General features: G+C 39.4%; 1 protein-coding gene and 1 long non-coding RNA gene across 2 annotated transcripts in view; both read left to right on the forward strand.

Moving 5' to 3' along the window:
• The window catches only part of LOC117789610 (homeotic protein antennapedia), a 118,417-nt gene extending 98,233 nt beyond the window's left edge, over window positions 1-20,184 (forward strand). Inside the window, exons 3-7 of the mRNA XM_034628658.1 lie at window positions 5,745-5,979; window positions 6,046-6,846; window positions 6,988-7,026; window positions 7,128-7,350; window positions 17,930-20,184. Of these exons, the coding sequence (XP_034484549.1) occupies window positions 6,196-6,846; window positions 6,988-7,026; window positions 7,128-7,350; window positions 17,930-18,180 (1,164 nt within the window). The 5' untranslated portion in view covers window positions 5,745-5,979; window positions 6,046-6,195 and the 3' untranslated portion in view covers window positions 18,181-20,184. The remainder of the gene's footprint in view (window positions 1-5,744; window positions 5,980-6,045; window positions 6,847-6,987; window positions 7,027-7,127; window positions 7,351-17,929) is intronic.
• A 467-nt stretch (window positions 20,185-20,651) lies between these two features.
• LOC117789612 lies at window positions 20,652-21,240 on the forward strand. Its single transcript, XR_004617917.1, has 2 exons — window positions 20,652-20,714; window positions 20,783-21,240. It is a non-coding gene; the product is annotated as an uncharacterized LOC117789612 (long non-coding RNA).
• Window positions 21,241-24,264: the final 3,024 nt, after the last annotated feature.

Consider the following 24,264-nt stretch of genomic DNA (forward strand, 5'->3'; position numbering starts at 1 on the left):
GTTGTGGTTGTTGTTGTTGTTGCAGACTGCGAACGCACTTAACAATTCAATTGTGGAACAATAATGCAGTGGAAGAGGGGCAGAGGGATGCGACAGGGAAAGCGTACTTAAACTTGCGCTCTCATTAAAAAAAAAAAGGCAAAAAGAGAAGCGGAAAAAAACAGACGACAAGCGATTGCATTTGCACTTAACAAGAGCAGCAACAAAATGTCGATAAAGCTGCAACAGATCTCCTTCCCCTCTCTCTTCCCCATCCCCATCCCCCTTTAGCGTGCGTGAGCTGCTGCTGCGTGCGTGAGTGCGTGTTTTGTCTGGCTGGTCGAATCTGGCCCAGACTTGGACTACAACTGCGACTATGTCCGTGTCTGGCAATGCGCATGCGTGCATTGCGTTTACGCATTGTGGCTTGTAATGAAGGCATTGCTCATTACAACACTGATGGAGGACAACAACCAGCAGCAGCAACGAACAACGAACAACAACAACAACAACGGCAACAACAATGAACAACCAGAACCAGTGTGCTGGCCATGTTGTTGCCAATCAATTTCCAATAGGCAACAGCGCATTTTAGCCTGCCAATCAACACAGGCTGAAGACACAGATGAAGTCCAGTGTGGACAGTACAGACAGCAGCTCCACATCCCCAACCACATCCCCAACCACAGCCACATCCACATCCACTTGACAATCTTCCCCCTGGCGCGTTATCACAACAGGCAATGGGCCCAAAAGATTGATCGATCGATCGATCGATTCAACGATCCAACGATGGACGAGCAAGTGCCATGTTGCGATGCATGATTCGATATGATCGTAAATGAAATTTATGTATTGTGTTTTGTTGTGTTTGCTTGTTGTGTGTAGATTGTCAACTCTTTAGGCATAATTACAGCAATGGCTGATCGATGGGGCTGCACCGACTGTGCCGTCCTCCGATCCTGTGCGATCATTAGTAATGCAGTGCACTTTTAATTGCACGCACTCACATATTATTGGTTAGAGTCGCCTTTGGAGTCATGTCAATTGTCCTGGGAATACCTCTGATGCAGTCTACCGGCGCAAATGTGTCAATTAGATTTATTATCAGTCAACTCTTCCTCTTCCTTTTCTTCTGCACTCTCTCTGTCTCTTTCTTTCAGCATATTCCCAACTGACGCTGTGCAGGTGCTTCACACTGTGCCATGTCCATTAGTGAATGCTAAATAGCGCCAATTAAATGTAAGAAATGCGTCTTGTTGCCTCTAAACTTGGCCAATGCTCCCCTGCTTCTGCTACCATTCCCTCTCTATCTCTCCATCTCCCCTTTCTTCTCCTCTCCCTTGCTTGTCAATAACCAATTTCCAATTCAAATGCAAAACTTTATTTATGAACCGGCAATCGTCAAGCGGCTGACATTTTTATTATCAGCGGGCAGCGCGCGCGCCCAAAAACAACAGAGTCGAGCCAGCTGTTGGCCACGTTAACTGGCCGACTGGCCGTCGGCAGACGGTTCCCTTCTCCCCTACCCTCCACACCTCATTCTTTTGCTCTGTTCCTTCATTGATAGCCGGACTAGCCAAGCGTTGCCGTACGGCCGCGTTGACAAGCTCAATTTCCAATCGCAATAAAACGCAGGACTCGAAAAAAGATAAATGTGAGAAAAATGCAGGCCTTGCTGCGTCCACTTCTTCCCCCCCTCTCTTTCTCTCTGGAGACCCTGCCTCTTCCGTCTTCTTTGCCTTTGCCTCTCACGTTATTCGTCTTTATGCAACACCGTCGCTAAATCGCGTGGGCTTATCCTCAGCACCAGGCCAAGTCAGACCAACTCAGACCAGACCAGAGCAGCCCAGGACAGGAGAAGAACCTGCGCTTGGTCGAGCGCTTCAAGTGCTGAAATTTATAGTGGTAATAAAATTTTATTTGCTCCTTTAGTTGATGGCACAATAAACTCTTCTGGCATTCGCCCTGAGCACGTGCTTCAACTTGCCAGCTTATTTATTTCTTGTTCTCTCGTTTTTCTGTTTCTGTTTTTGTTTTTCGTGTCTTGCATTTAACTACTTACTACATGTTTTTGCCCGAGTATTTTGGGTAATATTTCAAGGTCATTTGTTTAGCGGCTTGTTAGAGTTGAGATGGACATAATTATAAATACTTGCTAATTTCCAAGCGCATTATTTAAAGGCGTGATGAATATGTTGTTCTTTTGGGTAAAGATTCTGATAATCTGATATACATAAGATAATATATATTAAAAGCACAACTAAGACTAAACAAAATGCTTTAGTTTGAAGATATATTTAGATATTTTCTTAAATAAAATATTATTTGAAGAAGTTTTATGCCATTTTATTTTGCAATTACACTGTTCTTAATATTTTGGAATTTTTAATCTTACTTATCTTTTTATTATGTTGATTTTGATTTTTTTCAACATGTGCTTTGTAAAGAACTTACACGCTAATTCCTAAGCAGGCAGAATTTCCCAATAGCTTTTTCATAATTAATTTAGTTAGGCCAATTAGTTGTAATTTAAATAAAATGCAAATCGGTAATTTAAGCAGCCGAGCAGAACATTTTAAACTTAAGGCTTGAGAGAACTCTCAGTCCATTCTCTTTGCTTTCCTTCCCTTCTCTTGCCAATCTGTGTATCTAAGAGATAACTCGCGCTAACTATCTTTTGTAAGTTCACCGTTGCCTTGGCTAACAGCGCCTCTCTGATGATGCCGACAACAACGACAACTACAACAGCAACAACAACAACAACAACAACAGCAACAGCAACAACAACTACAGCCTACAACAAAGGCAAACGATGACGGGCGACGCCTTCGCATGGCCGCTATGCAAAACTAGCAAGAAGAAGAAGCACATCAACGCAGTAGCTGAAGCTGACGTCGACGTCGGCGTCGACGCCAACACCGACGCAATCGTAAATCAAAATGGCTGCAGTTGATGGCTGAAGAATGAAATCATTCATTTTCATTTTCGTTTTCATTCCATCACGAGACAGCGCATGCGTATGAGTGTGTGTGTGTGTGTGTTGATGTGTGCACTGATTAACTGCATTGCTGAGCTCTTGTTGTTGTTGTTGTTGTTGCTGCTGCTGTTTGTCGCCTTTGATGGATTGGCTGCTCTCGTTGTTGTTGCTGCATGCGCAGCTCTCAAATTAACTGTCTGGTGGAAGGTGGAGGGGGGCGGGCAACTGTCGTTGTCGTTGACGACTTAAACAGGTAACGGGACTGCCCATATGCCATGCGCACACATTAGTGTGTGTGTGTGTGTGTGAAAGTGGGCTGGGCTTGAAACTATGGTTGCTGTCTTGGCTAATTGCATGAGCATTTGCACCGTGGTGTGTGACTTATGAAAATGCGAATAAATAAAATAAATAAAATAATTAAATTTATTAATAAATATCAGTAAATATTGAAACTCACTATTAATAACAACGCACTTGGCCAAAAAATCAATTAGCTATTTTGAAACTTTATTTTACAAAATTAATAACAATTTAAATGTGTGTATGCATTGCTTGTTCCGGCAATCTATATATTTTAGAACCACTCATTATACAATACATGTGTTTTCCTATTTAGTGAAACTTTTTCTATCACTAATATTTGTGAGTCAAAAAACATTTTTTTATTTACTTATCTATAATAAATACTTCAACGCCCAAAAAGGGGATCTGCTAGTCGAGCATAATTCCTTCAGCATTGTTGCTTTTGCTCCTTTGCAATAAGTTAGGCCAAGTGTCAGCAGTGATAGTTTCATAATAAGCTATTAGAGGGCGCCACTTGTCAGTCACAGCAAAAGCGACATCTGTCAAGACGTGACCAGTTTTAACACGTCGCCGCTAGAGGGCTTAATACGACACAGCCTAAAAGTATGCCATGTTTATTGACGAAACACTGCGAATATATTTTGCATATGAGCAACAGAAGCAGAAAATAGACTATAAAATTAAATGTAATATTTCAGTAAATAGACAATGTTGCAGTTTCTAATGCAAAGCAGCTTGTTAAAATTATGAATTTAATTATTAATTCAAGTTGAAGACATAAATAATTAAAGCATTTCGTATGATTTTTCTTTGGTCGCAAATCTTTTATTGCAAATCAAATTTTAGCATTTGTTCGCTTGAATAAATCACATCAGACAAACATAAATCATAAAGTAAACACACACACACTCGCACAACAATAAGTGGCATGGCAGAGGAACAACAACAACGAGCATAACAGCACAAAACACACATCAGACATTATTATCATCTCGCTCGTGCTTGAGTGAGTTTCCTTACACCCCGCCCCTCCGTCCAGGGACCCATACTGTTTGCAAGGTCCAACCGCCATGGCCAAGGCTGCTGTCTCGTCTGCAGTTCCCCTCCCCGCCCACTCCGGCACATGTCTGATAACCACCTACATATCGTATACTCGTTTGTGGGCATCTCTATAGGCAGAGTGAGCCACCGATTTTACCCGCATCCGTTTCAATGTCGGCTGGAAGAGGCTGGTGGGTTGGGGGATGAGGCTTTGGGCTTTTCGCCGGGCGCAGCTTCCTTCCGCCAGGCATTGTCCTTTCGCGCCCAGCCCGTCCACCGTCATCGGGAAATGTGTAATTGAAAGGGAAGCTTTGGCTTTGGCAGCAACGTTGCCGACGCAAGAAATTATTTCGTTAACAATAGCGAAATAACGCAGAGAAGGAGAATGCCATACACACACACACACACACACACATACATAAATACAGAGACAATACAAATACATTGGCCGGAGAATGCCAAAGGGAAAACCCGGGAGAAAAGGCGGAAAAATATGCAAGCAGCGCTTGTCGCTAAAATATTTTAAAGTTTCACGTTCTCCTCTCTCTTTTTGCGTTTTGTCCATTCTGCAAAGTTGCAAAAGTTTCATTTCCGACAACAAGTTACCGTTAGTTAGTTTTTCGGCAGGGTTGTCACCACCAACACAGCACAGGCGGAGAAGGAGAAAGAGTGAGCGAGAGAAAGGGAGACAGGGAGATGCATGCATTCTACTCTATGCATGGCATGTAACGTGTGTCTCTGTCTGTCTCTCACTGTGTGTGTGTGTGTGTGTGTGTGTGTTTGTACTTGTCTCTGTCTGTCTACATTGTTCGAGTTTTGATTTATGAGGTCAGAGACTCGTGATAATGAGCCAGGAAATTAAATCACTTTGACCGGAAGGATGTCAGGTCAAAAGGGGATAACACAATTGATTTCATATTCATAAATTCAACGAATGTTGTCAGCTTGTCAGCCAGCCAATGAATGACATTACTGTTACAATGCAAAACTTATATTAAGAAACTATCATTTAATCTACAAAATCTTTAAAAATTCCATAGGTTATTTTAAAAATTTCGGATATATTGTTCGAATTTATTTTAAACTAAATGCCTATACATAGGCAGCTCATCCTGAATTTTTAAACAAATTTTGCTGTTTTGATGATGTTTTCAAATGAATAAAATATGATAGTTTTATTAATATTTTATTTTTCTCTCCCTCTCTATTATTGCGTACTTTTCTTAAATCTCCAAAATGATTTTTGAGAATTTGTCAAAGCGTAGCATAAACAATTTATCAGAAGAGTCATGCCACAGATTGTGTGGCACATGTTTTAAAGAGCTCTAAGCACATGCTTCGCCAGCTTTGAAGCGCATTTTCAAACAAAACTTTGAACTGAAAAGAACAACAAAAGAGAAATCATTAACTAAATCTCGAATTTGTATTTATTTATTTGCAGAGTTTCAAAATCAAAATTGAAAAATACCAATTAGAGGTTAAGGCTACTTAAGGATTTAGGCAACAATAACAACTACAACAGCAACGGATTTTCTACCAAACGGAGGAAGGAGGAGCAAATAACGGAAATCATTTTATACCTCACACAACCCCACATACACACAAACACACACACATACAAAACTAAGATTAAGCAGCAACTGTACATTGTACTTAAGTGTTCAAAGGATATTTAGGTGAGTTTTTTGAGGGAATTGTCTTAAAAAAAAAAGATTGACTGATTAAAACGGAACATTTTGCAGTTTACTTTGTATATAGGAAGTAGCTAAAAGCACACGCAGTCGAGTCACAGTCACTAGCAACTAAGTCACGGTCACAATCACGATCACAGTCACAGTCAGAGTTACAGGAACACCAACAGCAACACCAACACCAACAACAACATCAACAAAATGACGATGAGTACAAATAATTGCGAAAGCATGACGTCATATTTCACAAACTCGTATATGGGAGCGGATATGCACCATGGCCACTATCCGGGGAACGGCGTCACCGATCTCGATGCACAGCAGATGCATCATTATAGCCAGAATCCAAATCAGCAGGGCAACATGCCCTACCCGCGCTTCCCGCCCTACGATCGCATGCCCTACTACAACGGCCAGGGCATGGACCAGCAGCAGCAGCAGCAACATCAGGGCTACTCGCGTCCCGACAGCCCCTCCAGTCAGGTGGGCGGTGTGATGCCGCAGGCGCAGACAAATGGCGGCCAGTTGGTGGCAGTTGCCCAGCAGCAGCAGCAGCAGCAGCAGCAGCAGCAGCAACAGTCGCAGCAGCAACAGACGCAACAGCAGCAACAGGCGCAGCAGGCGGCGCAGCTTCAGCAGCAGCAGCATCCTCAGGTGACGCAACAGGTGACACATCCGCAGCAGCAACAACAGCAGCCCGTCGTCTATGCCAGTTGCAAGTTGCAAGCAGCCGTCGGAGGTCTGGGCTTGGTGCAAGAGGGAGGCTCCCCGCCCCTGGTCGATCAGATGGGCGGACACCACATGAACGCACAGATGGCGCTGCCCCATCACATGGGTCATCCGCAGGCACAGGTAAGCGGCAGTATCATATTAGTTGTAATATAAATTCTATTTGCTGCTCTGCCTTCTTTGACCCCCACTGACCCCGCTTGTAACATTCTAAACGCTTCCCCTTTCTCTCACTCTCACTCTCTCCACCGCTGCTTTCTCCAGTTGGGTTACACTGACGTTGGCGTTCCCGATGTAACAGAGGTAAGCATCCTAATCCCTTTGCTCATCATTTCATTTGGTTCCGTTTCTGGTGATGGTTCTCCTTCATTTCTGTAACACATTCTCATCGGGATCTTTCGCAGGTGCATCAGAACCATCACAACATGGGCATGTACGGACAACAGCAGACGGGTGTGCCACCCGTGGTGGCGCCACCTCAGGCTATGATGCATCCGGGCGCTGGACAGGGTCCGCCGCAGATGCATCAGGGTCATCCTGGACAACATACGCCGCCATCCCAAAACCCGAGTTCGCAATCTTCAGGGATGCCGTCTCCACTGTATCCCTGGATGCGAAGTCAGTTTGGTAAGTGTCAAGGAAAGTGATCGACAATTCCACGAAACGTATTAAGTGGAATTTTTCTTCTTCTTATAGTAGTGGGTTGCTGTAGTTAGTCCGTTGAATGTAGTTTTAAAATTCTAGTCGTAGTTAACAACACAACAAGAAAACAACAACTATTAAAATTATCTATAATTATAACTGGGTAACTGAAATTATATAACGCATTTCTAAATTATATTAATCAGATAACATTTTACAGGAAAAGAAAAAGAAATTTCCGATCTGGCAAGTCAAACCATTTTAGTCAGCTTCGATCTTTTCGTTAACTTCGTATACACTGCTTGCTGTAGTAGCTACTGCTACCGCGCACTGCTTGTTGAGGAGCAGCTTGCACTGCTTAGCGTTTCGTTCAATTGCACTGCTTAATGAATTGTGAGCGCGTTTCGCCCGCTAAATTCAAATACAAATTTTGATTGACCGACAATGTTTATGGAATATTATTAAATAATTTACAACTTATATTAAATTTTAAATGCAGTTGATTTACTATTTAACAATGAAAATAAGTAAGAAAATTCTTATATTAAACATGTTGTTTCAAATGCAAAAACGACAAATTAAATGTTTTCAACATGAATTGGTACTTAAATCTATTCAACTCAGTTTAAAAATTAGCATTTGCGAAATGTACGTACAAAATGTGAAATTGCTGAAAGAAACACTTTCTGACCTTGACACGTCTGAGTAATTTCACTTTATTGCCTTGGCCAATCGGTCACATTAAGCGTAATCCATCTGCAACGAGGACAAAAACACCGCCCGATATACCTGACATTTTGCCAAATTTGCAAATTTCCCAAAGCGAAATCGATGAATGCACAGGACATTGCAGAATCCTGCGACAAGATGTCACGCAGTGTGAAAGAGGTCGAAAGAGGTACCAAAAGGGACTCTGACTTTGACTATGACTCGGACAGTCACAGAAGGCGGTCTGTTAAATAATGCAAATTGACAATAGTCTTGTTGTTGAAAATGAAAGCGAAAAGGTTGCAAAATCGGAGCGTAACTAATCCAATGACAATTTGCTTAAAAGGTTCACCTCATGTCAGCATCAGGATACACTTTATAGGCATCGGTTCAGACAACAGACGGCATTGCATAAGTGGAAAATTCGTAGCAAAAACGATATACAGAGATTTGCTTTCCCTTTTTAATTCTAATGAAAGTGAGGGCAGCACACAGAGTTTTCTTATCCAGCCTCAACATTGGCTCATTACCAAATGGCCTGCGAGTTGTTTTGCCCACATCGAGGCTCAGTCTTGGCTTTTTTCTCCGACAAATTCTACTTTTTTTTTTGTTTTTGCCAACACCAGATTGAGATGTAAAGCAGAATTGATGAGTGCCATTAGTTACACGTTATGTGCAATGGATGCCATCAATTTATTAATCTCCAGAACACGCCGCGGCCGCACTCCATTCAGCGGCCCGACCTGGACCTGGACTCGGAGCTGGCCAAAGCCAACCACTGCGTCGCGTCGTCTTAATCCCGCCGCCCTCCCTCTGCTCCTTTGCCCGCCTTTGTGCGCCTACAACAGCAAAAAAAGAGAATCTGCCACGGCAACCAAGGCTGCGGTGACACGAAATTTTCTTTTTTTTATTTATATTTTTTATTAAAGAAATGAAGGAGCGACAACAGAGACAATAACAGCAACAAAGCTGAGACCCAAGATCTGAGAATCAGACTTAGCTGGCATCTCCCGCGGAGGGTGCGGTCCGTGGTCAGCCATAGACTTGGACTCAGATTCGGACTGTGACTCTGTGACTCTGTGTGTCTGTGAGTCTGTGAGTCTGTGGCACAACATGATCTCGAGCTTAAGTTACGATGATTAAATGCATACGAGTTTATTTTTGCTTAGGTTTTGCATTCAGCTTTTTCACTCTTGTGGTGCAACCAATAAAAATAGCTGACACAGTGGGTCGAAAATTAAAAATTACTTAACTTCAGTCAGTGGTTGACAACTTAATCGAATTTTGTTCCATTAGAAAAATCAGCATGAAATTGCAATGCAATAATTAAGTTTGTTATTGCACTGACAATTGAATTAATCGATTTGCACTAGTACAGAAAATATGAATTTAAAAGCTGCCTGAAACAACTTACTGATATGATATTGTATTCGAAATTGAAACTTTCCATTCCACTTAAGTTCCTCCCTATTTTCTCACATACACGTAAGTTAAACTATCTGAAAGATGCAATTGCAATCTATCTACCACGCTTATAACAAATCTCTTTACTTTCCACTGTGGCTTGGTAACTACTTAACGCCTCGTCATATTTCACCCGGGCATTAGGCGAATAACTAAAGAGTGCCGATCGTGACTGGCGTCCTGTTGGAGAGCTCGATTCTGGGTCGGGGCAGGAGCATTGTCGCTGCCACAAAGCGCACTTTCAATTAAGTTGTAACTCATGAGCACAAAAAAGAAAGACATAATAACATGCAGCTGGAAAGGGCACAGTCATCCATGGCTCCCAAGCCCAAGTCCAAGTTCAAGACCAAGAGCAGCTCCTGGAGGCAACTGGCTTGTGGTGTTGCCTTTGGCAGTCGCCTTGTTGAGGATCTGGTTGGTCCGTTCATGTTGTTTTGATGCTGTATTGGTGTTGGCAAAGTTTCCAGTTGGTTTTTGATAATTTGCTCGTAAGCAGCAAAAACTTGCGGCCTTTGGCTGCCTCCTCGTTTACCTCCTCATCCTTTATCCTGCCGTCTGTTTCCATTCCCTTTGTCGCTCGGCGTTGGGTCATAAATTTCAGCGACAGTCAACAAATTCTTGCAACAAGTGTTTGTTTGCTGCTGCTGCTCTTGGCCACAACTGAACCCAAGTAGCATCCTTTAGTGAGTCTATCTCCACATTTTTGTACATGCACATGTGTGTGAGACCAAGGAGTTTTATTTTTGACCTTGTTGCGCCTTGATGTTTATTTAAATGTGGGTAAATTTCCAGAGCCAAAGCATTTCCTAGCTGAGATTTCGATGTTGTTGTCTAAAATTGGCAGGGAATGTTTTGGCTGTTAATTATATTCAAATGTATTAATGTTTGAAGTCATAATATTTAATAAATACACTTAATTGATTTAATTGATTAAAAAATTCTGTTACTTAAACTCTTCTTTTTGCTGATTTTGGTAAAACGGAGCTAAAAGATATTTCTACTCTATTTGATTGGAATTACATTTTCAATACTTTGAGTCAGAGGAAGTTTTGACTGTATCTCATTCATCATTTATTGAATGGGTAAATTGTATTCGACTAAGCAGTAAATGCCCATCTATTTATCGAATATTTATTCTGGAAAACAACTCAAATCGAATTGTTGGATGAGAGATTCTATATCTCATCTCTTCTCGCTCGTTTGAGGCGTGTTCGTGTGGCAAACAACTTTTCAATTCTTTCGAGTATGAAAAGTGCACTTCATTGTGCGCATTATGTGCGACAGCTTCCAATCCTCCTTAACCCTCAAGCACCCCCTTAGTCCCATCCGTCCTTCGTCCTTGGAGCCGCTTCAGTGTCAGAGGGCGCAGCACAATGAAAAGAACTTCTTGCCAAAAAGTTGCACATTGAACGTTGCCACGTTTGCCTCGTCGCTCGTTGTCTGCTGCAAAAGTTTTGTACGGCTCCGTAAAACGTTGATCCCCGGCCATCATCCGTTGGCAGTACGCCCCGCCCACCGCCCCTCGATGGCACTTGGCGCTGGCTTTGGAAAGTTTGCCACGTCGCTTGCCCCGCGACTTTGTTGTTGTCTGTTGTCTGTTGGCGGTGCACTTAATGTGCCACGGTCGAGTCTTGGCCGGAAGTGGCAAAGTCCGGGAGGAGATCTGGAGGATGTGCTTGTGCTTGTGCTGGAGTTTTGTTAACTTGAGGATTTGCGCGCAAACTACTTTTCGATGGCAGCCCGAGACATTTGAGACAACAACTACTTAGGCAGGCGATTGCCATGGCTTAGTTTGTTGTTGCCAACGTCCATTCGATGTGGCACTGTGTTGACGCAGCCACCAGTATCTGCCACCTTCCGTGGCAAGCAATTTAAGCGTGCGGATCAAAAGATAATTTGCCAAATGCGTGAAGATTTTCTCAACAAATAAAACAAAAAACCAACAAAAAAAATAAAAAAATAACGCAGAAGCAAAACCGAAACCACAGTCTGCAACCACCTCCATCAACCACTGGCAGCTGCTGGCCAATGTGACACGGACTGTCAAAATGAAAGCGACAACGACAACGACAACTGAGCGTCGAATGGACAGCAACAACAACCACAACAACAGCAACAACAACAAATGACACAGGAACTTCCATGGGATTTCCATGTGCGGCAAAAAGTTTAATAAAGCGCAGCAAATGCGAAAAGGAAATTTCGCTTTTATTTTTCTCTATCCCGCTTTCCGTTTCCCGCTTCCCATTTCCCTCGTTCTCTCTTCCTTTGTCCCCTGCTCCCTCTCGCCAACCCCCTTTGCAACATAACGCAGAGAAGTCCAAAAAATAATGGCAACAGCTCGCCAAAGGTCCTCGGGGTATTGTCCTGAGGCATCCACAGCAACTGCAACAACAACAACAACAACAACAACAAGAGCACTTGCCTCAAATTGTGGGTGTTGTATTGTTGTTGTTCTTTCTTTTGCTTTTGCCATTCATTTCGCTCAATCGCAGCTCTGTTTTTGGATTTCGCTTCGTATTTTTTTTGGTTTCATTCGCTTTTTGTTTTTATTTTGGGATTTGGCCAACCTTTTTGACAAATTACGAATATTATTCATGCAGCAATGAAGTGAGGAAGCTCTCTCGTGGTTCTGTCCAACAACTTGCCCAACTGTCCAGATCCCCAGCTGAGTTTCCAATGCCTCAGAGCCATGCTCTTTTCTTTAATCAAAAGTTTTTTTATTTATAATATCAAATTGGCTCAAATAGTTTAGGCAATTGTTAAAATCATTCAAAGTGTTATAGATACAATTTACAAATTAGAACAATTAATAATATTTTTTATCAAAAATATAACAATTTAAAAAAGCATTAAATTATTAAAATTACCTAACTTGTAATCGAGATGTTCTGTTTGAAACGATTAATATAGATACTTTTCCCATGGAAAGTGAAAAAATTAATATTTCGCTATTTAAAATAGAATAATTACTTTAAAAAAAATAAATCTTATGACAACTTTAAAAAAAAAAGATTGAATGGAATAAATTTTAATTAGAATCTAGTCAATTTTTTTAAATGTGCCAACAGAAAAACAAACAATTAATTTCATCAAAACTAATTTATAAAAATAAACAATTAAGTTGTTTAGACAAAATATTAAATTTCTAATATGCAGTCTCGAAATTAATATAGAATGAATTAATTACAGGGAATATTTAAATATTATAGCCATATACAAATACTTACATATCAAGTTGGATATATCCCATCACACTTTAATCTGAGTCGTGGCAGTTGCGGGTTGATCGGCGGCGTCGTCATCAATGTCAGGCCACATGTTTCATGGTTCCGCTCTTTTCAATGGCCGCCAGCTCCGCCTGCCATGATGGAACAGGCGCTCAGCTTGCAGCCCGCTTGACCGACAGTCAGACAGAGACGGTGAGAGGGAGGGAAAAAGAGAGAGAGGTAGAGAAGGCAGCCGAAAGAGTGTTTGAATTTTGGTCTGACTAGGGATATATGATGTGCCCGACTGCCTGGTTGCCCGACTGCCTGTCCGCCGGTCCGCCTGTCCGCCCCCGGGCTCTCGCTCTCTCTAGCTGGCTGGTGTCCGTTGCCGTCTCGCATAGCATGTTTTAGTCAGCTGTCAAATATTTTGACATGGGTAGCCATGGCCAACCATGCAGCCAGCGAATGCTTGAATCTGAATTCGAATACATTCAAAATGGGGAACATAGAAAAAACGCAGGAACTAAACAAGTGAGAATAGCTAACAACAGAAAGCCTAGCTAAAATATACCCTATACTCAAACTTCAGAAAGAAAACCCAGCTCGAATCGATATTAAATAATATAATTACTTTTTTGTAAAGATATACCCTACTAAATATACGCTTCTCCTGCTGGGTATTCTCGCATTCAAAATTTACTTGAGCTGCATAGTTTTTTCTGTATTTCTTTTGTTTAAACGATAACTATATAAAGTTTAAAGCCCCCCAATTCTTTTCCTTTTCCCCTTTCACCGTCAATGCACATGTGCAGTCGTCTCTAATGAACGCATTTATAAGGCAGGTTCCATATCATCCCAACTCGGTTTTCTTTTGCTGTCCTTTATGCGCATTTTAGATGTGCTTGTTTGTGTGTGTGTATGTGTGGGTATGTGTGTTTTGTTATTTTTTTATTTCTGTCAACTTTTGTCGATTTTTAACCCTCTTAAGTGCTTAACAAGTCCCAAATTAAAAAGTCGCAGCGTCTCCTGAGATTCTGGTCAGCAAAAAGAATAACGAAATTAAAAATGTTATAAATGTGCTGCTGGTCAATGGTAATTTTTAATTGTAGCCGCTACCTCTGACAGGGCAACCATTTATGCTACTTCTTTTAATACCCTGTAATTGTATTATTGTATATCTTTATTGTCTTAGATCAACCTAATTTTTGGTACATAGTTTTCGACTCCAAATCTGTTCTCCTTATACGATATCAAGAATTGTAAATTCTGTTTATTTTCAAAATTTCATTACGTTTAGAATGACAAAATATGAAGCAGGAGTTTTTCATTATAAATACAGGGTACTTGCTATGCTATACAAAGCGTTCTTTCACATTTCTTTTGTTTAATTAAAATTGAAAAAATTGCAGCTTGGAAATAAATTAAAAACCCACCAATTCAGTCATCTAATCTCGTATTTGATAAACCGTTTACTTCACTGGCTTTGGTGGTGTGGAAAACACAAAATTTTCTAGCTGGAAAATGTCCAAAATGCTGAAATGTAATGAAAACTTTGGACTGGCCGTCAGACGGTCTTGGCTATATGTACGTAATGTAGATATCGCTGAGACTGCGTTAATTGGCAAGTATGTCAGCAAGTGTTGCCATTCCCACCGCCAGGGGGCGCGCTGTTTACCGTTTATTTAGCACAAAGTCATCGACTGACTTTGCAGTTTTAGCTGCCGGAGAACGGATGACATCACAACCACCTCGAATACCACACACGCCGTATTCTTGGCTCTCTTCCTCTCTCTTTCCATCCTTGTCTCTTTCACTCTCAGGTAAAAATTTATCAACTCGCGGGCATAAATAATAATAATTTGCCAGCATTTGTTGCAGCGGCGCGCGTTTGTCTGTAATTTCCGCAATTAAAAAAACATTTACTCGCATTTGATGTGTGCTTTTTACTTTTTTTGTTTTTTGTTTTTACATTTTTACTTATTTTATTTATGCTTTTGCCATGACATGCAAGTTTGACAAGTCAACAGACAACCGACCACCGACGACGGCGACTGTTTTTAAGCCTTAACCTGGCCAATGAGTTAAAGGTTACAGCTTGTTGTCGTTTTTTTACGATCAAAGGTGTAATGGTTAGCATCGTGTCCTTATTTTTTCTCTAGGAAATGGGAGTGAAATTGAAAATCCATTTTATTAAATTACACTTTACGAAAATCTTAAATTTGTTTTATAAACTTGATAATTTTGATTTAAGTGCTTTCAAAAAATATTTTACTTAGATCATTTTCACTTCTTTCGTGCAGAGTGAATTCTATTTTCTTTTTGTTAGTTTGTGTTATTTTTTTGTTTTTAGATAGTAATTATTTGTTTGCAACTTCAACGAATTTTATAAAATGTTGGCGTAATTATTTTAATGATTTCCTTTAAACGTTACACACATACACACATATGCACAATAATAGTAATGTAATTGTGTGCATTTGGAGTGGGAAGGCAGGGGAGGGAGTGAAAGAAAAAAATGGAATAAAATCCATTATGGAGTAAGAAGAGTAATATACAAGTAAAATGGTTAAAATGGTGGCCTAATCGCAATTTAATTACAATACGCTTTCATATCAAAAAGCATTAATGCCAGACAGCCAACCACTCAACCACTCAACCACTCAGCCAACCAACCGATTGTCCGACCGGTAGTTGAGCTGGCCAGCAGTTAGGCGTTTGGGGCGTGGCATGTGGCGGCTTTTGAGAACTGCGCCACATTCGGCGCCTCTGCCTCTGCCTCGGCCTCCGCTTCAGTTGAGTTGAGTGCGTATCGTAGCTCCTTTTCATATTAATTGTTTCACCTTTATTATATTTTTGTACTTGATACGCCGACCGTCTTCTCCCTTCCCCCTCCCTGCTCACTGCTCCCTACTCCATCTCTATATTCCGCTCTCTACTCTCTTCAAGCGCCATTAATGCGTTTATAATAATTTTTCAGTACACAATTTTAGTTTACTCCCGACGCACTGCAAAACTAAGCGCCCGCTCTATAAAAATTAAAAAAAATAAATATCAAGAAAATTGAAAGAAAAGAAAAAATTCATTTTGTGGCCTTTTGAGTGATGACCACATGAAATGTGCAAAGGCATCATTAAAAACTAATTTCAGCCGCCAAGAGGAGAGCACGCCCGCTCTTAAATTGCCAAAGACCAAACGATAGGCTCCTCCTCTCCCCCTCTACCGCACCCCTTCCGCGTCGTGGCATAAACTTCACAGTCGTCATCGACTTTTGAGCCATGAAGGTGTTTTTATCAATTAAAATAATCATTTATTTGCCTTGCATGAGCTGGGTATGCTCAGTCCTTGAGTATCTGGGTATCTTGGTTCGGGAACCGCTTCTGCCACTGTTAATTATCTGAAGTTGCTTTTGCATAGCTTCCGTTGGAGAAATGTAATATACTGAATGAGAACGAAACACGACATTCACAACGTCTTTTGGTTAGCTTTTTACTAAGACCGCTTTAAACATGATGAACTCATAAACTATTTTAAAAATATATATTTGATTACTTGGACTTATTTTGTTGTCAATCAAGTCTTAGAAGAATCTTCTTAGCTTAGTAGGTGAAAGTGCTTCCAGGCCTTATTCAGCACAACTTAGTCATAACGAGTCTCTTAATCCCCGTCTAATACGCAGCCCACTGACGGCGGCTCAGGCTACTCACTCCAAGGCGGTGGCCAGCGGGGGATAGAGACCGCAGAAGAAGGGTAAAAAAACACGCACGCTTTTTACCACAAATCTCTCAAGTTTTTTTTTTTTTGCTGCTGCGGCGACTCGTCTAACTGATGATGATTAAATGCGAACGCCTTGGGTTATAGACATGGCATCAGTCGTGTCATTTAAAAGAAGGTAGCTGAGTTGCCGCTGTTGCTCCACCTCCCACTCCCCTTCCCTTCAGGCTGACCCTCACTGTGCCATGAATCGGATTCGCGCGCATTAATGGCCGCCGCACAAAAAGAGCTTATGATGTAATGACCTCCAGCTAGAGATGAGAAAAAAATGGGGGGAAAAAATTGAACGAGCGAGTTGAGCAAGACAAATGCTGAAGATGTTATTAAAAAATAGTTAAGCGAGCCAAAGTCGAACGCCTCTATTTCAGTTCGCTTGGGGTTCTCCACATCCATTTCCCTTTCCGCTGAGGGTGGGATTGGCGACATATCCAAGAGCCGACCCATTTACCCCGATCCCACTGAAAGCTCTCACGCTAGCTGACCATTTCAAAAGTCCGCGGGGAGGGGGAGAGGGGGCGGAGTTCACCAAGCGTTTGCCATTGACAATTATATTAGCTCGAATTATATTTGACATATTTTTTGTGGCATTTTCATGTTTTGCTTTCGGTTTTCCCTCTGAGTGGTTGTTTTTTTTGTTTTTGTTTTTGTCATTACCAAAATTATAATTATAGTAAGTGTCATTAGGCGCTGAACTCGTTTCGGGCGCAGTAATTATGCCGAATTATTTTACAGTTACTCTCTGTGGCAAGTAACTCCACGCGGTTGCTACTGAACTCCAACAGACTTTCCTAAAATTTGGGCGCTTCATGATACTCGTAGTCAGGGCCAGGCAACTTGGTAATTAGTTAGCCTGGCCCCAGTGCCTACACCTGTCTCCCTCCCTTTATCTCTCTCTCTCTTTCAATCTGTCCGCTTGTTCATGATCTCTCCAACCTTAATCCCAAAGATGCCGCGGCACAATCGAGGCCTGTTGGGATTTTGACAAGTACAAATATCTGAATTCGGTAAGGTCGTCTTTTAATCAGGTTCGGTCTACGCTGTGGACGCTGCATGCGCCTCGCATCATGTGGTTTTCAGACTCCGAATGGTCCCGAGATTCGAATAGGGTCTAGAACAAAGCCCGCAGCTATAGATGCAGATACATCTACAGCTAAAGATACAGCTACAGCTACAGATACAAATGTGACTGCATTTCAGATCTTACCTTTGTAGTTTTATACTATAGTTTGTTGTTCTTCTTGTTGTTGTATACATTGTAATTGTAGTTGTTGTTGTTTTTGGCATTGGTATTTTTGTTTTGTTTTATATATTTGTTGTTGTCTGTGCATTATGCGTTGATTTTAATTGTGAACTTTTCTCTTCTCTCCTTTATTTGTTTTGGGGGGGACCTTTGATCATCTTGGAACCAACAGAGCGCAAACGTGGCCGCCAGACCTACACACGCTATCAGACGCTGGAGCTGGAGAAGGAGTTCCATTTCAACCGTTACTTGACGCGCCGACGACGCATTGAGATCGCGCATGCGCTCTGCCTGACCGAGCGCCAGATCAAGATCTGGTTCCAGAATCGACGCATGAAATGGAAGAAGGAGAACAAGACGAAGGGCGAACCCGGCTCGGGCGGCGAGGGAGATGAGATAACGCCACCCAATAGTCCACAGTAGGAGCAGGACCAGGAGCAGGACCAGGAGCAGAAGCAGAAGCAGGAGTAGCCCAAGTCCAAATCCAAATCCAAATCCAAAACCAGAACAAAACTAAATGCAATTTCAAGCTAAATACAATTTACAATTTATGAATTTGTTTTGAACTATATACAAGAGGACTAACAATGCGTTGATGTACACTACACTACACAACACTATACTTCACACAACAACTTAGTTAATTGTTATTATTTTCATATTATTATTTAATTTTTACAAATGCAAATGGAGAAAGCGTAATAAGTTAAATTAAATAAAATACAATTAAAGCGTAAAACTCAACAAAACCAACTCATGTGACCTCAGAATTAAATAAGCTATATATATATATATATATATATGAATATATGTGTGTATATTGATGTGTGTATATACATGCATATATAGATATATATGTATATATGTGTATTAAACTAATGCATAATAATAACTTTAATAATACGATTAAAGTATAATAATAACAACTATATATATGAAACATATATACGAGTAAATACTATATACTATATATATATATACATATATATATATACACGATAATACTAGATCTATGCGTCCTAAGTGTAAAGCATACTTTATGATTAATGTACGAGTACGATTAATTTATACGCTATAGTTGTTCATATATGTATAAACACTATACAACACAACAAGATAACATAAACCTAAACATACTATAATATACTAACTAAATTGAATGTTTGTAGCAAAACGAAAAAAAGATAACCAATTGCTAAAACCATGCAATATGCAGATTAGCGTGTTTTATGTTGCTAGGAATAAAAGAGAAAGAGGAGCAGAAAGAGGGAGAAAAGTAACGACCACTACATAAAATACAAATCGAAGCAGAATACTAGAAACCTAAACTAAACAATAAGTGCTAAATGTCGAAGGATTAGACAAAGAGATACCAAATCTGTGGAGAAAATGGCTAAAAACAAATATTTAATAAACCAAAAGGATAACCGAAAAGCATAACAATTGGCAGAGACGAAACTCGAGAATCACTTGCACTTCGGTCAGCCGAATACAAATAGTTTTTCCCAGGCTTAGAAAACTCTCTCATGAAGATGTGAAAAGATTATCAAAAAAAGAATTTCTAGTTGCTTTTCGAATACTTTTACTATATATTATTTCTTGTGCAATTGTGATTGATTCCAATTTATATTTAATTCCCTCAATTGTAAAATTACGAAAAATTGTAAAACCCTTGAATTAGGTCGTAAAGGATATAAAGTATACCGACAAAACCAATTGGCAACATTATAAACAAAAATTAAAAAGAGTAAAAAACCAAAATTATACATTGTTAAAGAAATGTACACGCTGTTTTCAAAAAAAAAAGAAAAAGAAAAAAACAAAAATACTTTAGAAATGAAATAATCCATGTAAAGTAGAAAAATAATATAAATAAAATATGCATATATTCAAAATGCATGGTGACTCTTAAGCCTATAAACAACTATATTGAATGTATGTACGTAACTCAACTCAATTTCTACGTTTTTCACATACACACACACACAAACACAGAGAACAGTAATGAAAAACGAGAAATGTAGAAATCCATATACCAAAGTTATAATGAAAGAATAATGAACAGAAAATGAAAAAATCATCATATGTTGATATGTAGATACTATATATGTATTTAATCCTACGTAATATTATGCGTGTAACTTGTAGAGATCGTTTCGTTTTGTAAATTCCCCCAGAATTCAAACAATAGCAATAACAAAGTAAACCCCAAATAGAGAGACAACATTTGTGATTGCAAAAGAAAATGTGAAAATGTGTAGGAAGACGCGTGGAAATGTAAGGCAGACCAACAGCCAAGTGTGGTCAACACTGGAATCGATTGGCAAAATAATCCTAACTCAATCTAGATACGTAACTTTCGGCCTCATTCTGTAAGAAACTAAGCGATTAAGTTTCCATAAACAAAACAAAAATCACAAAAAAAAATTAAAAGCTATTATTGTAGAAATTCACATGAAACAAAATTTATAAGAATTGAAATAAAAAGATATTTAAATAAAGAGTGCATCACACATACATTTCACGGCGAAATGAAATGCAAAATTGAAAAGAAATGAAATGTGGAAGCTAATTAATTTGTTGTAAATAAAACTTAAATTTTAATGTAAACAAGAAGAAAATGAAGATGTGGATGATAAGAGACGAGGTGCAAAATGCAAAACAAACAGAGAAAAGAAAAGCATAAAAATTATAATTAAATTACAAATGAGATTTTGTTTTTATTTGTAATATTTATAATAAAATATAGTATTTAAAAATTCAATCAAATGCTGTGTTTTGTATGTTCTTAGATTTATTTTCAGTTGGTTCTGAAGACTAGTATATATTTTTGGGACCTAAAGGTGCGTTGTTTTATTCAAAAATTTTATTTAAAAAAATGTAATAAAGTTGTATTTTTCAGATGGCTTATCCAAAAATGTTATTCTAAATAATGCGCAGAGATCTCAATGTCAGAGGTAAGCAAAAGTTGTTTTATGTCGGATTCATGCGAATAACATGTTTGACTTTCTGACTTCTTTTGCAGGCAGACAAAGAGACACCGAGAGAGGTGGAAGAGGAAGGGGAAGAGAGGGCCACAAACTAAACAAGCCATTTGGAAAACGATCTTATTAATCTGACATCATAATAAGTCATTAATCAAGTCGCATTAACAAAACACTGACCAATGGCCAATGGCCAGTGGCCACCTGAAACTGAGGCCATACCCAAACACGACTCTCGGATCACCATTCTCCAACAGCAGGAGCACATGACACCATTACCAGCACAGTCCAGCACTTGAGCTGCTTGAGGAGGAGTTGGAGAAGGAGGAGGAGAAGGGGAGCGGGTGCTGTCCGTACTCGATCTCTGGCAGCAGCTTAAACAAATTGAATTCGCATTGTTCGCGTAATCACTGACCATTTGTAATCGGTGCACAGAATATGCTCACGTTTATGTCACAAAATCAAATTAATAATTTTATGCCAAGATTTTTTCTCTGAATTGAGACAAAAATTTACTCGATGATCTGACCGTCTGGCACTTGCAGAAGGCGCGAAGAAAACGCTCGAAAATGCTTGGAAATGTTTCTCCCTCGTCACCCGATTCCCTTTTCCCTGGCCTGTCGACTGTTGCGCCTCAATGGCCACTTGAAGTACATTTCATGTACGAGTTTTCCGAATATTAGAGATCCACTCGAAATAGTTCTTGAGCAGCTGCCAATTTCAATCCGAGTGCCCCAAGTCGTTCGACAGCCAACGCGGATGAGAATTCCGTTCCCGGAGCATGCTCTATCCACCATCTCAGTTTCAATCCCACAGCCATTTTCTGCTGTTATTCCCCATTCAGTTTGTAAGATTTTCTGCAAGAACGCATCAAGTTTGAGTTTCTTATTTGTTTTTCGGTCTGCTGAAATTAATTAAAAACGTTCTTGTTTGTCCAAATGAAGCACCTCAAATAGAACTTTAATTGAATTCGTTACCTAGGACCAGGCAACCGTTGTTGTTTCTCTAGGTGTTATAATCTTTTTTATGCTATATTACTCAGTCTATATACGCATCTTCATAATAATATTATGATTGAGGTTCTATTAATTAAGTAAAAATATTAATTTAATTTATTAATGATCTAACTTTTCGTTAAAGAAATATTATTAAAAGAAAACTTTGTTCTAAGCATAATTATGTAAATATATTAAAAAATATATAAGTAGTATTCATTTAAATAATTTGTTCTTAAGTTAAATTTATACAGATCATTTGAAATTAAGATATTATATCATTTAAATATTTATGATTATATTTTGTTTGAATTAGAAAACTAAATATTAAACATACTTTAAAAATCTTTGCCAAAATAATATTGCAACATAAGCGAATGTAAAATTACATTACAACAGCTTAAAAAATGAGAAAAGACCTTAAATTTATATATTTGATAATGCCTAACCTCGTCATGCAGATAAATATTTTTATTAACTAAAATCATAAATACATATAAGCATATGTTAGTAATATTGGTAAAGTCCGTCGGTATTTAATATTGACGAATGCGTGAATTTGAGTTGCATAACAGTTGGATATAGACAAGTTGAAAAGAGCCATCAATAATGAGTTCTGAGGAATTAAGACAACAAACTGCGAGAATTGAATAAATCATTAATTACTAACAAATTGAACTAGACAGAAACATGAACGCCACAACGAGAAACAAAGCAAGATGTCAGAGATCCATCCGAGGTACTCATCATAATAAGGCCTAGACAAGTGCAGGCTCAAACCCGAACCCGAACCCAAACCTGAACCTAAACTCGCTTCACACAATCCATCAATCGATCGACGATCCATCAAGGCGATATTGAGACTGTTCACCCGCTGCCCCCCGTCCGGCCAAATGATAAATTTAAAATGGCCAAGAGATAAATCATTGAATACGATAATTAGCAGATGCAAACGAAAAACAAAACAAAACAAAAAACAAAAAACTACAAAATGAAATTGAGTTGTATGAGTATAAATCTATTAAAGCATGCTTTGAGCCAAATGATTGCGATTACCGTATTGCCAATACTTCCCAATGCCAATTGGCTTGGCTAAAAGTGAAAAGGCAATCGCTGGAAAATTGCACTAGTGCTCAGCACTCCGAGTATATCCATATCCTTGATGGCAATCACACAAATGAGCCTCTAATAGAATATTAACCCCCAGAAAGCATCGATGGCAGCCGCAGCAGGTAAACCTCAACTCGAGTTGGACCAGAACCAGAACCAGAACCAGTTCTGGGACGGCGGCACCTCATCGAATGCTGTTCGATGAAAGAGCAGAGAGCATGCTCGAAATCCGGTTTGAGCCGCAGCTCGAATACCCACACACTCACACGCAAGCCACAGTCTGGTCTGCTAGTCGATATCGAAATTCGAAATTCGAAGATCTCGCCGGCACCAATACCAATGCAATTCGCTCACCAATACCATTACAACTAGCGAGAGAGCAATCGAACCGTTTATTCGACACCAGCGACCGTCGTAGCTTTCGAAATTCAGTTAGTTTTCGAACTCGGACCACTGCAGACCATTGCCAGCATTGCCCGATGTAGAGCGCATGCGCCGTGAATCCACTCAAAAGCGAGAAAAACAGGCAAGACATTCACGCCTATTGTCTACTCGCTCACACCCGCATGCGCACTTGACGCCAGCGCTGACTCCGCCCACAATATTCGAAATACTTGAATGATTTTCAATATGGCCGCCGTTGCTACAGTGTGTTGTTATTGTTGTTGTTGTTGTTGCTCGCTTGACTGCCAGATGCGCCATGCGTAGGCACCGACAATGGGACCCTATAGAGGCTACGGATATCTCTTCATGCCGGCGGCAATTCCAATGAATCTTTCCTTCATTTACTGATATTCAATAAAATTAAATAAACAAAACACTTTTTAAAAATATATTTATGTTTTAAATAAATTGTTGTGATTTTTTTATATTTAACAATAAACGAAAATAAAATTGAAACACATAATATTCTTCTAGTGGTCGTGGCAGTAAAAATCAAGTCAAACTAAAACTTTCAGGGACTAGAAATCCTAGAATCTTGAATAAATTTGATTTTAGAAATTATAAATGTTTCAGAAATATACTTAAATGCATCTAGAACTGATGTATTTATATAAAAAATAAAAAAATAAACTACTTCCTGATTTTATAATTATTACATATAATAATATTTAAATCCTTATAAATTTTGTCATATTTACTAAGTTTTTTAATTCCGTAATTTTATTAATGCAACTTAAGAAAATGACTTACAGAGTAAATATTTTAAAAAATTTAGAATTTCGTGAATTTAATTCAACGCTTATACAATTATTGAAAAAATATTATTTATTACAAACATATATAATGAAATGTTAACAGGTTATCAATTTATATCACATTTATCATTAATAAACAAACTGTTTAAATAGTTGTCAAAAATCACATACTTAAGAGTATCTTAATCTTTCATTGGGTTATTGCCAGCCATTGAAATG

This window comes from Drosophila innubila (genome assembly GCF_004354385.1).
Source record: "Drosophila innubila isolate TH190305 chromosome 3R unlocalized genomic scaffold, UK_Dinn_1.0 2_E_3R, whole genome shotgun sequence".
Lineage (NCBI taxonomy): Eukaryota > Metazoa > Arthropoda > Insecta > Diptera > Drosophilidae > Drosophila > Drosophila innubila.